A 13,671-nucleotide genomic window follows, 5' to 3' on the forward strand; every position below is an offset into this window, starting at 1 on the left:
AGAAGTCGCCATGTCGTATTACGACGCGCGCAATTCCTGGATTCGAGAAAAGCCTATTTAGATCCAAACTTCACGGGGAAATTGAGGTGTAATTTTTATTCGTCCTTCCCTTGGCCCAGAAAAATGGGGAGCAGATGATGAACGTACATCTGGAAATAGTTCTTGCTGATCAGGACAACTGCCGAATATGCAACTACGTATACGATCAAAGCCAATTTAATTTTATGTACATATTTTGAGACCAAAAATATGGAAACAGTCCGGAGTCCTCACGGGCGCCTCTCTTAATTCGTACAGAAGCCGAGAAAGAACTTCGGACTTCGGACCACGGAATCCATCAAAGGGTAACTCCCACTAGCCTGATTTCGTCCGATTGCTCTAAAAGTGCTAGTTGGTCGCTTTTATTCACCTGAGTTAGCTGGGTAGATAGACGGTGTGAGTGCATGAGCTATAGGATAAGTGGAGTTTTTCAAAGTTAAAAGCCAATATCTTACCACTAAAGTCTTTTCTTTACTACTCTGTTTACTTCTTTCGTTGTTCGATCACAATACATGCGTAACCAGGCTTTTATTCAACCGAGAAGACCTGAATGCTAAACTAATTTGCATTTGGAGTGCCCCTGGCCACTCCCCGAAAAAAGCACCATTTCATGCCTTTGGGGGTAGGTATTCCTACATGTGGACCACTAAGCTAATTTGCATTTGGGACTATGTGTATAATGCCATGGGTAGGAAGATAATCCCTTCATTCGTGTGGAGTTCGTAAGATCCAAAGGTGGCCATTTTCCTTATAAGGAATGTAAAGGTGGCCCACCTGGGGGTTATACAAAGGAAACCATTCATTCACACAGGGAGTGGGATGAGGTCAACATGGGCTTACCCGATTTCGCGACGATGAATTGGAGTTAAGAACTATTAACATCACCTTTGAAGTAAATTGAAATAATACAGGCTCGCTGGCTCGCCCTTTTACTACTTTTCTTTTTTTTTTTTTTACTGTCATAATCTGACGTTCTAATGTTGAGAGAAGTAGTGAGTGGAGAAAATAAAGTTTTATCGGCTACATTCCAGAAACAGTAGTGGATTCTCCGACGATAATAAATTGCACGCCGCATGTAAATAATTGTATTATATATACGAGTCGAAAACATTAAACAAAGTGCTCTTACAAGCTTAAATTCGTCAAAAAACCTGCGTAAAAACTAACTCACCCTATGCGGAAATTTTTCTTATTTATTTTATTTCAAAAACTCAGTCATAAAAGCCGATTTTTCGAAGCTTAAATATTCACAGCAACAATCAGTGAATAGATTTGCATATTCATATTTGTAAGTTGTTACCACACAAACACACGCATAGAGTTGAACACCTGTGTTTTCCCGTTCATGCTACGCCGGTTAAAAGTCACTCGTTGCTTGTTTATGCAATTTAAGACAACCCCAGCTTACTCCATAGCGAAAGCCTTCAAAAATAACGACAACGGCCACAAAACTATCCGAAATTTACATTTCTTTTCCACCGTTGAGTTGCGAACACCTACAAAATAAACCAAAATTCATTTTCGGTTGCCAAACCTTTCTTCTTCCATGTGGGGAAAGGCTCAAGTTTTGTCGCCTTTTTCATTCCTCACTAGGGGATTGAGAGTGCTCGTTGATCTTACGAGCTCAACACGAAATTGAAAAACAATACCCATTGTTTGTTCGGTTTAGTGATTGGCCAAAAAACAAAATCTCCTAGCAACAGTAAAAGTTTTTCCTACCCAGTGTTTTTGTTATTCGCCGTAACACCAAATGCAAATTAGTTTAGCATCCAGGTCTTCTCGGTTGAATAAAAGCCTGGTAAACCATGTGTTGCGATCGAACAACCAAAGTAGAAAACAGAGTAGTAAAGAAAAGACTTTAGTGGTAAGATATTGGCTTTTAAATTAGAAAAAAACTCGACTTATCCTATAGCTCATGGTGAGTGCTAATGTCGTGATCACTTGAAGGTCTCAACTCCGTGCCTCACGATCCGACGATTTAGTCACCGCCGCTCTCAGCCAACGATCCTGACAATAAACCATGGTTTTGTGTTTTATGTTTCAGTTCTACGAGATCACAGTAATAGACTCAAATAAACACAAGTATGTTTCGGTGAGCAGAACGAAAGCTACTCAATTGATAATCAAGTGTGCTGACCTTGTTCCCGGGAAATATTACATTTTCAAAAGTCGCTGTAAGGCGCTATGTGGTTTTGGACCAGATAACCTCGCGGTTGGATACTATCCTGGTAAGTTAAGTTTTTTATCTGGTGTAAAATGACGTAGTCATGCTTACACATGTGGCCTAACGCCGCGCAACTCACTCAGTGCACTTGAAATGTTTGTTAGCTAATTTGAACAACCATCCTCTATTTGTGTGTTTACAACTTGCCAGTGGAATGGTCTTATTTAGATTTCTTCATTAATTGGTATTGTAGATATAAAAGCTTTCTTAAATCTGTATTTACAGCCGTTTATTCTGCGCATTGTTTAAGTTCGTTTTTCAACAGTTGTGTGTTTTATTTGCTGACTCGCTTTCTTGCACATGATTACTTACATAAGGCATGCAACTTCGAGACCGAATGATCTGTTGCTGCCGCCGAACTTAGTGAAACAAATATATATTTTCTCGATTCGCCTTTGTCAGGGCTTCGGGCCTCAAAACATCCGCCTTCAAATTATACTCTGGTCTTATTGCATTAAGTTCGATAATCCTTTTTTTTAACTAGCCGGAATTAGTCAAAATTACTGTCTGTAACCATTTCCAGAACCAGTGACGCCATCACCAAGAAGGTCGTCACCAACGCCATCCAGGACACCAACCATGCCATCACCATCCAGGGAACCAACAAATCCATCACCAAGTAGGTCGTCAACAATCAAGCCATCGCCATCCAGCTCTAGGAGACCAACCATGCTGTCACCAACCAAACTGTTTACGTCGTTGCCACAGATAAACAACAAGAGCCATCACCATTTTCCCTACTGGACAATCCCCACGGCCATTCTTGGCGTTATCCTTGTCATAATCGTGGTTTTTTTCGTTTGTAACAACTACCGACGGGGAAAGCGTAGAAGTTCTGCGGAGAACTACTTTCAAGATACTACAAAGGACACCTCTGAAGGTATCTGCCAATATCTGGATTAATGATATATGTTGTGTTTAGAACCGGTTAAGACTTGCCTCTTTAGATGTTGCATGTATTCAGAATCCCTTGTCAGATTGCAAATAGTAATCAAGGTGAAGGAAATGCAGTTGTGACAACTTTAATTAAACGTGCAAACTTAAGGAAGACTATACTTCCGATGTTCCTCTTTAGTCCTCAAGTAGAAATCTTTTTTGCGACCAAAAGTTCTTCCTTTGGCTATAGCAGTTACCGTAGCCGTCACCTCGGAACAGTTTGACTGAGCTGAAAAAAGAAACTTAACGCTCAACGGCACTTGACGATGTAAGGAAAATGGCAGTGCGGGAACGACCTTTGTTCAAACATAAATTTTGCCTTCTTTGTCTGTTTAATTGATGTTCACTGTCATTCGTTTCACTTGTTTCACTGAAATTCACTAACTTCGTGATCACTTGCCACCAAGATGTCGGTTACCTTCGGTTACTGAGCTAAACCGTGCCTGCCGAGCTAGGCATCTATCTGTCGACAAACCTGGGTTGGCTTATGTTTGCCGATATTTACGGAGGCTTAGTACAGCGTTTACACGATTTAAAATTTCACTACGGTCTATTACGTAAGTTTCAGTTAAAACAAAACCTAGTTGAACACCGTTCGTGAAAAGACGGGGTAAGTCTTTTTACTTCCTATTAAAATCATTTTTATTCCTTTTTTGCAGAGGACGAAATGCCCATCTTGCTGGAAAGCCTAACCGATGATGAAATGCTCATAACAGCTTAGAGAGCAAGCTTAATTAACAAAGAAACTTCCCTGGATTTTTGTTTATTTTGATGTATTGTTCACTCTCCAGTGTTTTGGTTTTGTTTTAAAATAGTTGGGTCTTAAACTTATAGCTGCTGGGGGCGAACCCCTGCTCCCGGCCCCTAGTGAAAGCCATTTATGTCCAAGTTTCTTTGCTTGTGTAATACTAACTGTACCATTTGAAAAGTTTTTCACTGGGCGTGGGTGGAGGATGCTAGATGTGGTGGAGCTGTGGGGGAAGGGGGGAGGAGAGGAGGGGGGAGGGGGGGGGGAGGAGGGGAGGGCGGAGGGGGGGGAGCGGGTGGGGGCCGGGGGAGGGGAGGGGGGGGGAGAGGTAAAATAATACGGGCACACTCGCAAATACTCCAAACTTTCCTTTTCAGGCTAAGCCTGTGACACTGTATTTCTCCATCTTTTTCTGTTCTTTCCTGTTCTACAAGCTGCGTGCCTTGCAAAGTTTCAACTGGTGTTTGCTAAACATCACCGTTGAATGGAAAAGACAAAACTGAACTGAGGATTGACAAATATAATTTCTCACTGAAAAAGACTTCAGTAATTTGGTTTTCTTTTGACGTCATCAAAACTCCGTAAAATTTAAACTGTTAATCCTATAGAGCTATTCATTCTCTTCACATATTCTAGACATGAATTCTCTGCAAATCTTAGTATTGATTTAGTGTCTCGTTCAGAAGACGAAGCATTTTGATGTCCCATGGCCGCCATCTTTGTGTCGCAAAGAAGGACACAGACATGGCGGCTACATCTGATACTGTAGTTTTTTCACAATTATTTTCGTAATAACTCGATTGTTGAAAAGGAAACAATTGAAAGGTACAATTTGAAACAAAAAAAAAAAAACATTTATTTGTGCCTGCCCAACAGACCGTTTTCGTATTATCGGTATTGGACTGGAACTACTAGCTTGCAATGGAGGCTTATGGGGGGACTCTTTTCAAATGCAAATGACATCAAGCTATTTTTAATGATATTCACCCGCATAAGCCTCCATTGCAAGCTAGCTTCAGTCCAATACCGAGAATACGAATATTTCACAACTATCCTGCGAAATCGCGCGGAATATCGCTGATATTTTGCCGACGGGGCAGTAAACCAAGTCAGAAAAAAAGTCAGACCATATTCTGCAAGATTGAGCAGGATAATTGTTTTATTATTCAAGAAATTGTCAACGAAAACTATTTTACTGCTAAAAATACTGTGGTTTGGACGAATCTTGGCAACCTTTGTATATCGCAGCACATTTGTTAAGTTTAGATGACGAATAACAAGAAATTTCTGACCATATTTGGGCATCGTGACATAATAAGCTGAATAATAAGCTGCGGTTTATGCCGTTGTGAGCGCTATGCTTTCCTACGTGACCCAGCAGTTCCGAAGTGTGTGTTCACTTTGCTGTTGGTGATTTTCATCAGTGCAGCAAAAACTGTTTGTTTGGATGCAAAACACTAGAAAACTATCGGATAATAGACCTTATACAGCAACTCATGCTATATTTGTTCCTAATGGAAGCTAAACCTCTCTTCTATACAATGGGGATAAAAGTGTTGAGACATTTTGGCAAAATGTGCGCCTTTTAACAGATCTAGAACAATTATTTTTTTTTTCGATAGGAAAACCCCTATAGCTACCCCACAAACAATGTTGAAAATGTCTTAGTCTAATTTCCTTTCATCATTGAAAAAGGGAGACGAGATATGAGGAGGGGATTGGATTGGAGAATAAGTAACTCTGAGGGACATGCTGTTGCCACATATCCCTAGCGTAGTGCAGATACACAAATATAACGTTCTGCCGACACCGCGGCAAAACGCACTGCGCATGAGTGGAAAATTAACATCCGGTCAGTTTGGTATTTCCGGTTGACTATGTAATCCAGTCGCGTAAATACAAAATTCCCGTCTCGCGAAGTTTAAACACAAAACTTAAGAAATAGCAAAGAAACCTAAGGAAAATAATGGTCTAATTCAAAAGTTTATTTATTTTTGTAGCTTCATACTTTTGCACCATAGGGTTTCCTGCTTGCACCAACATTGAAAATGATGCTTGAAGTTTACAGGTCGCAAGCGCTCGACAGTCGACAGCGGCATTTTCGTTTTGACTATGTCTATCACTTTGCCCGCTTTAATTGCTCACAAATTAAGGCGCGACAAATGAGAAAGAAAAACAACATAAAACCAAAATAAAGAACCACTGAACTTTCAAGTTTAGGCTTTCGATAATTCTTGCCTTCACTGAGAAAAAAGTCACAAAACAAGAAAGAAAACAACATTTGCTCAGTGTTTGCTTGGTTCAACATGAATGAATTGCATGAGTCTTCGATACTCCCGGACTACCTGGAGTTTTTGCTGGATTGAAAGCTGTTAGCCGAGAAGCTAAACAAGTTTAAATTGTGTTTCCATTCAAGACAAAGGCAATTTGATTTTCTTAATCCTCCTCACAAGGTCAAATATTCGTCTATTTGGCGGATGTTTTCCACATTTCCAGTCCGTGTGGCTGCCTCACGCGCGAACATGAAACTTGCAGATTCGCACATGGCGTTTAATTAACCAAACTTTCAAACTATCGTACCGGTTATCTCTCCTCAATCTAAAAGGAAAAACAGAATCAAAGTTTAGTTTAAAAACTTGCTTTAAACCAAAAACCGAATAATTAAAAATCGGACCTCACTACCGGGTGTTATTTAAAAAAAAAAAACTTTAAAAAGTTTTTATACCTCTGCTAAACGAAAAACAAACGAAGCGACTGCGTGCTGTCATTTTTTAGGGCGAAGTGTTAGGTTAAATAAATGTAGAACTGAAAACAATTAAAGCTAAAAAATACACAAACATGCAACCAATTACTGGATAGGAAAGTATGAATTTATTCAAGGTTAATCGATCAAGAAAAACTGGCAAGTAAAACTCTGCCTTCTCGCCTTGTGTGATAAACCTAATCTGCTGCTCAAATTCAGAATCAAAGCCTCAACGAATCCACGACTTACCTTTTCTAAATCTATCGAGTATTGTTTCGGTCATATTTAGTTTGTAATCTAAGACAGCAGATTAAAACACTGCAATTCACAAAGCAAAACAACTAAAACGTGGGCCACGACTGACCTTGAACCGATCCGAAAGCGAAGCGAGTGAAGCCCGTTGAGTGACTGGAAAGGTGAACGGAAGTGCTAAATTCAGCGCATGCGTAGACGTTCTGCCGCGGTGTCCGTTCTGCCTGGGTTTCTAAGTATCCTATATATGGTAAAATTGTTTGGTCTTGCAGTGCTCGCAGATCTGCAGCTGTTAATCCAGAGATATATTTTTATAACCTCATTAAGGTTTTAACGACTTTATTTTAACCGTAAATCTCGACACTATTTGCACAATGTGCATAGGGTGAAGCTTAATGTACATTGTCGTACGAGCTTGGCGAATGCAAGGGGGATGGAGGGTGCATGGGTGTACGGCTTCCTTTATTAATTCTTGTAATTTGTAGTGTTCTGCACACTGTGCAACTGAGTCATCATTTGTTCGCATTTTTTTGATACATTGTGGTTATTCAGTTCAATATGCTTTTGTTGGAAGCAAATCCAAGGGTGTCGCAAGCAATCACAACAGTTCATTACTCAAGAATCAAGAATCAATATTTTTGTTGAGTTCAATTTTTACATCTGGTTTCTAGGCATTCAAGCCAACTTGGAAGCGGCATTCAAAGTTCTTAAATTTTAAAAATTTTATAACTACTCATTTACGTCGAGGGACAAAGCAATTTTTTTTACTCGATTTTTCTGCTGTTCAAAAATTAAGAGATCAATTGAAGATCGAGAACGGCCAATAATGCATTGTGCGCGTTAATTGGCATTCGCCACATTTTGTGCGAGTAGAAAAGTCCACAACCCACTGGTCCGTTTACATTGGCGTTAAGTTCTGCATCTAGAACACTTAGAATTTGATTCCTGCATTGTCACCTTCATGAGGACAAAACATAGTCTATTCTGCAGTTGATGACATCGTTACTGCCATCGGCTGGGCTGATAAGAGAAAAATCGTTCTTCGTTAAACTCTGGAGCCGTAGAAATAATATTGGCCTTTAGAGCGCAGCTCCCAGTGGCTTTGCTGAGTTGCGCGATGCTTTTACGGCTAAGTATAATATATTGCTGTCGTTAGGATATTTTCTTCGCTGATGATTTATGCTCAAGTTGCCGCGAACTTTGATTTTGTGGTGAAGTTGATGACACGTGGAACAATTTTTCGGTGGAATTCGATTTTTGATACATTTGGATAATTTTGGAAGCAAATTTGTTTCTTCTCTGTATTTTCTGTATTTTTGTGCGCGGTTGGAAACATACTTGTACCGGCGCAATTGCCTTTATCGATCCGCGCATCTGTTGTGTTTTTACCATGTTTACAGCCGCTTTGAGCTTTGAGTGCAAATTTATTTTTGTCGTTGACCTTCGTGGCACATAGGCTGACACTGATAATCTTCCGTTTAAGCGATTTCAGAAACATCGCTTTCACACTATGATTTGACTTTCACATAATTTTGATGCATTTTTTCTTAAACAGAAACAACATATGCCTGATTTAGGACTAAATAAAAGCAAAATACATTCATAATCGGTTTTCAAATTATCATCACATACAGCGAGGTACGTGATCAAAACAATAACATAAGCGCACAAAGCACAGTGGTCTGTCATGGGTTTTAAATTTCTTCTTTGACGTTTCCATTTCCTGCACGTCGTGCAGTATTGGTCATGCAACGTACAGCAGTGTACATTGTGTTTGCTGTTAGATAGCTCGGGCGTTAAAATGGGGAAAATAATACTGGTGTTTTTCGTTGTTTTGGCTTGTTTGTATCCCGTTGCAAGTGAGAAAGATCTGCCAAATGGCCTTATGAAGCACCCCATTGACGGGCGACATTTGCCAGAACGCAAAGATAGTAGTGATTCCAAGATCAGAGAAAATATATCTGGCTCGGCTCGAAAACTGTTTGGTCTGGCTTACAGATCTACAGATGCAGAAATACCTCAATTGCGCAAGGTAAGATTTCAAAAGGCTTTGATTTATTGTGGGCTAATACATAGATTGTTTAATTATAAAGATTGCACCTCCACTGAAGGCTTCCCTGTGACCAACCGCGAACAGTGACCTTAGTCAGTCATGTGCAACAAAGATCTTGATTGCACACTTTCATTTTGTCATTTCAATAATGTACGTTTTGCAGAATTCTGGCGTGACAAAACTGATCTTTCTGTATTATTATGGAGTAGGAATAGTTAACAAAAAAGTTTATCGGAGTTAAACCATGCAATCTCACAGTCCTTGCAGCGCCTAGCTGTAATTCATCCTATAGTTGGCCCTTCTCAAGTGGAAAGGAACTTGAGAGCAACACTCGTTACCGATTCAACTAACTTTTCCGAGGCACAGACTAAAAGCGTTGGCGGCCAAAGGGGTGGAAATTTAATGGAATACCTCATTTTCCAATGTTTGCTTGTTAACTATGCATAACCCATGTAAGTGGTTAGTAACACTTGCGTTCTAAAAGTTATATAACATTCAGATACATAATCGCTTTAAAAAATATTAAGTTAATGTGTGGTTGTGGTTTTTTTTTTTCGTGTCAGCTAACAGTCTTATTTTGCAAATCGTTTTTTTTTATCAGTGGAGTTGTTTGCGTGGAAAGCCAAATTTTACATCTGCTTAGCTAGTAAAATCTGGTGTTGCTTCCATGTACTATTCCAAATGAAATCCCTAAAGCCAGCCGCACACTAGAGCAACTAGCTGAGCTATTTGCCTCACGTGCCCGTTTACTTAGCCGTTTACTCACTGCACATTTCAGCACAGACAGCTAGGATAGTGCTTAGCAAGTTTGATTCGGAAGCCGCCATATGCATGTTGAGCATTCTCCGTGTGTTTATTGGTCAGTTGATATATCTGGCTAAGCAAGTAGCTCACGTCGCCCGCACACGTTGAGGATTTTTCCTCTCGAGGTAAAAATATCAGACACGATAGATATTTTCCTCAAGGCCTCACAAAGTAAAATTCTTACGAAAAATGTCCGCACACGAGAGAAATCTGCTGAGAAAACGGGCACGCGAGGCTGTTAGCTCAGCTAGATACTCTAGTGTGCGGCTGTTCAAAGTTCACGTCAACTCCGATTCACTCAAGGTGAATCATCATCGCATTCGACGGCTACCATCGCACAATTTCTAGACCTTTTAGGTGAAAACAACAGGGGAAGCTCGACCCAGTTAAAATTTATTCCATGTATAGGTTGCTAACTTGGTCGCTTTTGCAGATTGTATGTTCAGAATGAATCTCTGGGTAAATCTTGGGGAAGTCACGCAATATCTGTCTTAAATGGCAAAGGGGGTTTCCGGCAAAGCTTTGCTTGCTTGCTGCAGAAGCGAGTCACCCAAGCCAAGCACGCATGGAACGCTGATTGGAAATGTTATTTTCCTCTTGTGCCCCTCATAACAGATAAAAGCCTTCAGCACTATGGGATGTGCTAGTTTTTGATTCATAATTTATTTTTTAACATTGTTCAATTGTGACAAATGTACTATTACAATATCCCGAGCACGGCTGCCTGTTGGCCGTCTCATAGTTAATAAAGATATTCGAAATTAAGGATAATATTTACTTTTTTCCTGCTTTCTTTGAAGGATGAAGTTAAAAGTGACAGCATAAACGATGTGAAGGAAATTTCTGGCGAAGTAAAAAGAGGAAAAGTAGATATTTCAATTTGACACCCGTCTTTGTATTTGTATTAGTATTTCTATTGAGTATTTGTGTAGTATTGTAAAACTACAATTCAGCGGTTAACTGGAGAGAAAATTGTTGACTATTGTTATCATTAAGGTAACCTGGTTTTGAAAAAACTGTCGGAAAGGCATAATATAAATATATCAGTTTTCATTTATTTTTGCCCCCTGAAATGGGTTTGGTCCATACGTATAAACTACCAATTGATTATTCTCAAATTCTTTATTGTTTCTTTAGCTACGAGCCGAAATTGAATTTTGGCCGACCGGAATTTTGTGACGTTGAACGAAAAGGTGAAATTCACTGATTTTGTGAAGCGCGCGTTACGTCCACAAAATTGCAGTTCATGAAATTTTATTTTGACACGATTCTAAGGTACATTCACTACGTTCACTGACGAAATAGAATCAGTAAAGAAACTGTTTATTGAATTCTAAGCTGGCCAGTGTGACTGAAAGACACCCTACTTTGGGGCCTTAATTCATAGCAAAATATATAGCCACATTTGAGAGAAAACATTTTAAATGTTGGGTCTAAATTGGGGTTAAAAAGCACACCACAGTAAAGTTCCTCCCTTAATGAATCATTTTATAAGGTCAAATCGGTGGGCATTTCCATGAACTGCACGCGACATCAAATTAAAACCTGACATTGTATTAAACACCAACACTGCGTTATTAAGCGGTATCATTTCAATATGATGAATTTCCTAAGCAGGTCAGTCTTGCTGTTGGATGTCAGTGCCAATAAATATTTGAAGGAAAAAATAACTTTCTTTTCTTTCTTCCGCTATCTTTGAAGGTCGAAACCGAAAGAAACATCATGAACGATGCTAAAGAAAGTTCTGACAAAAGAAGATTTAAAAGAGAAAAAGGTAAACGTAATTAGTACTTGGAACTGCTATGAGGGATTGGAGTTATAGTAGAACTACATATTGCTCGTGCTGTGTGGATACCAGGGGCTTTTCCTATGGCAATATTCAGCAACGCTGCAACAGCTGCAAAATTTTTCAATTTTTCAATTTTCTGTCCTAATTTAGCTGCATTATGCTTGTGTTACATATGCACAACGTGAACGCCATGTTGGATCTACAAAACCGCATGGTTTAATGTGAACAATCGTACATAATGGCCAGCGGTATGCCATACATAACATCCCCCTCTTTCAATTACAACAACAATAAAATAAACAGAAATCAAAGTTAAAGAAATGTCTCAATGTTAATCAAACAGTGTCTAGATATTATTGTTCATTTTGAACAACTGTCCACAGCTCTAAGGCAACTTTGTTACAAGTTTAGTCTGCTTGGCTTCTTGACTCGTCTGCCACTTTGAGTTGTGTACGGGGCTGAGTCCTTGGCTTCTGCTGTGTCGGAAGGAGGTGGAGGAGCCGTGGCAGGGGGAGATGGAGGTGGAGCTGTTGTTAGGATGTGGGTTGTGATCTTGTACTGGTTGCTCCATTTGTGTATCTGCTTGGAATGTGGGTACTGTGCATGGGTTGCCTGAGCGAGATTCGGGCTGCTGGACAGAGTTTGGATGACATTTCTGATATTCTGCATGAGACTTTGCCGAGTCAATTCTCCGGGCCACTCTGTTTCGTCTGATTCTTCTACCACCTACATCCACCACATATAACCTAGGCAAGGCATGTTTCTGCACTACTGTCGCTGCTCTCCACTCCTTTGACCCGGGCTCAGGTTTCACTTTTACAGGATCACCAGGTTTCAGCGGAGGTAGGTCTTTAGTGCCATGGCGGTCATAGAAGTACTTCTGCTGTTCTTTGCCAGGACCTTCTTCATCACTAGAATAATCTTCGCTTGGATACTGCATTTCATTCAACAGGTTGACATTTCTTGTCTTACTACTGCACACTTGGGCAAAATGTCCAATTTTCTTGCACTTCTTGCATGATTCATTTTTAGCTGGACATTTTTCTTGTGGTTTTTGAACATTGTATCCACACCTACCTCACTTTTTAACTTGCTCGTTGTTCTCTTTCGGTATCTTCTGTTTCCCGCACGTTTTGGACCTCTTAGTTGAGCCATCTCTCCATGCAAGTTTATTGACGACCTCCACTTTCGGGTCTTCGCCAGACATCACTTGCATTCCATCGTTGGTCGCTTCGAACATCCGACCGATGTCAATTGCCAGCTGCAAGGTAAGGTTTTTACTTTTCTCCAAGCAGCATTGCCTTACTCGTTCGTCCAGTGATTTGCATGAATGGCGTTCCGAATTAATTTATTCGTTTCTGTCATATCCAACCTCGGGCCAGTAGTGTCAGATCAGTGACAAAAGAGTCAAATGTTTCTTATTGCAACTGGCGTCTTCGATCAAATTTAACTGCCGCCATAAAAGGGTTCTTCTTGGCTTCAAGGTGAGCTTTGAACTTTCCGACGACTCTAACGAGTATGTCTTTTCACTTACATCTTGAGCGGATTTTCCGGATCCAACTTTCACAGTTTCCCACTGGTTGCATATTTTCTCCCTTTCGGTGCATTTGCTGAGCGGTCCTCCGAACGTGAATTCGCAGTGTTGATAAAACCTTTCCCGTTCTTTACTCAGTTCCGAAGCGCCCCAGTTCATTTTTGGCCAGAATGACGAGTTTGTGTAACCTTCTGCCATTTCGTAAGGCTCTGTTCTAGCCAGTGGCGCTCGAAATCCCACTATATTGACACCATGTTACATATGCGCAACGTGAACGCCATGTTGGATCTACAAAACCGCATGGTTTAATGTGCTAATTTTATTTAATTGCGTCGCTATATAACTCTCCAGGTTAATTTTTTCCTGCGCCATGGCAATGCAATCCACCAATTGTTATCTTGCTTCGTTAAGTGCACATTTATAATGGGAACTGTTTACCAAGGAGAATGAGACGGTTGAGGGTTTAAAACACGATGCAAAGTTCTTTAATACACCGTATATAATTTCATTGTTTTTTGTTAGAGTAGGCTTTTTCTTGTAGCAATGATA

General features: G+C 40.1%; 1 protein-coding gene across 1 annotated transcript in view; it reads left to right on the top strand.

The window, feature by feature from the left end:
* Window positions 1-13,671, top strand: part of LOC144663921 (phosphatidylinositol phosphatase PTPRQ-like) — a 39,086-nt gene that overhangs the window by 17,930 nt on the left and 7,485 nt on the right. Inside the window, exons 12-13 of the mRNA XM_078525012.1 lie at window positions 2,084-2,267; window positions 2,787-2,796. Coding sequence (XP_078381138.1) covers window positions 2,084-2,267; window positions 2,787-2,796 — 194 coding nt within the window. The remainder of the gene's footprint in view (window positions 1-2,083; window positions 2,268-2,786; window positions 2,797-13,671) is intronic.

Source organism: Oculina patagonica, chromosome 8 (assembly GCF_052425735.1).
Source record: "Oculina patagonica isolate OP01 chromosome 8, crgOcupat, whole genome shotgun sequence".
Classification (NCBI taxonomy): Eukaryota; Metazoa; Cnidaria; class Anthozoa; order Scleractinia; family Oculinidae; genus Oculina; species Oculina patagonica.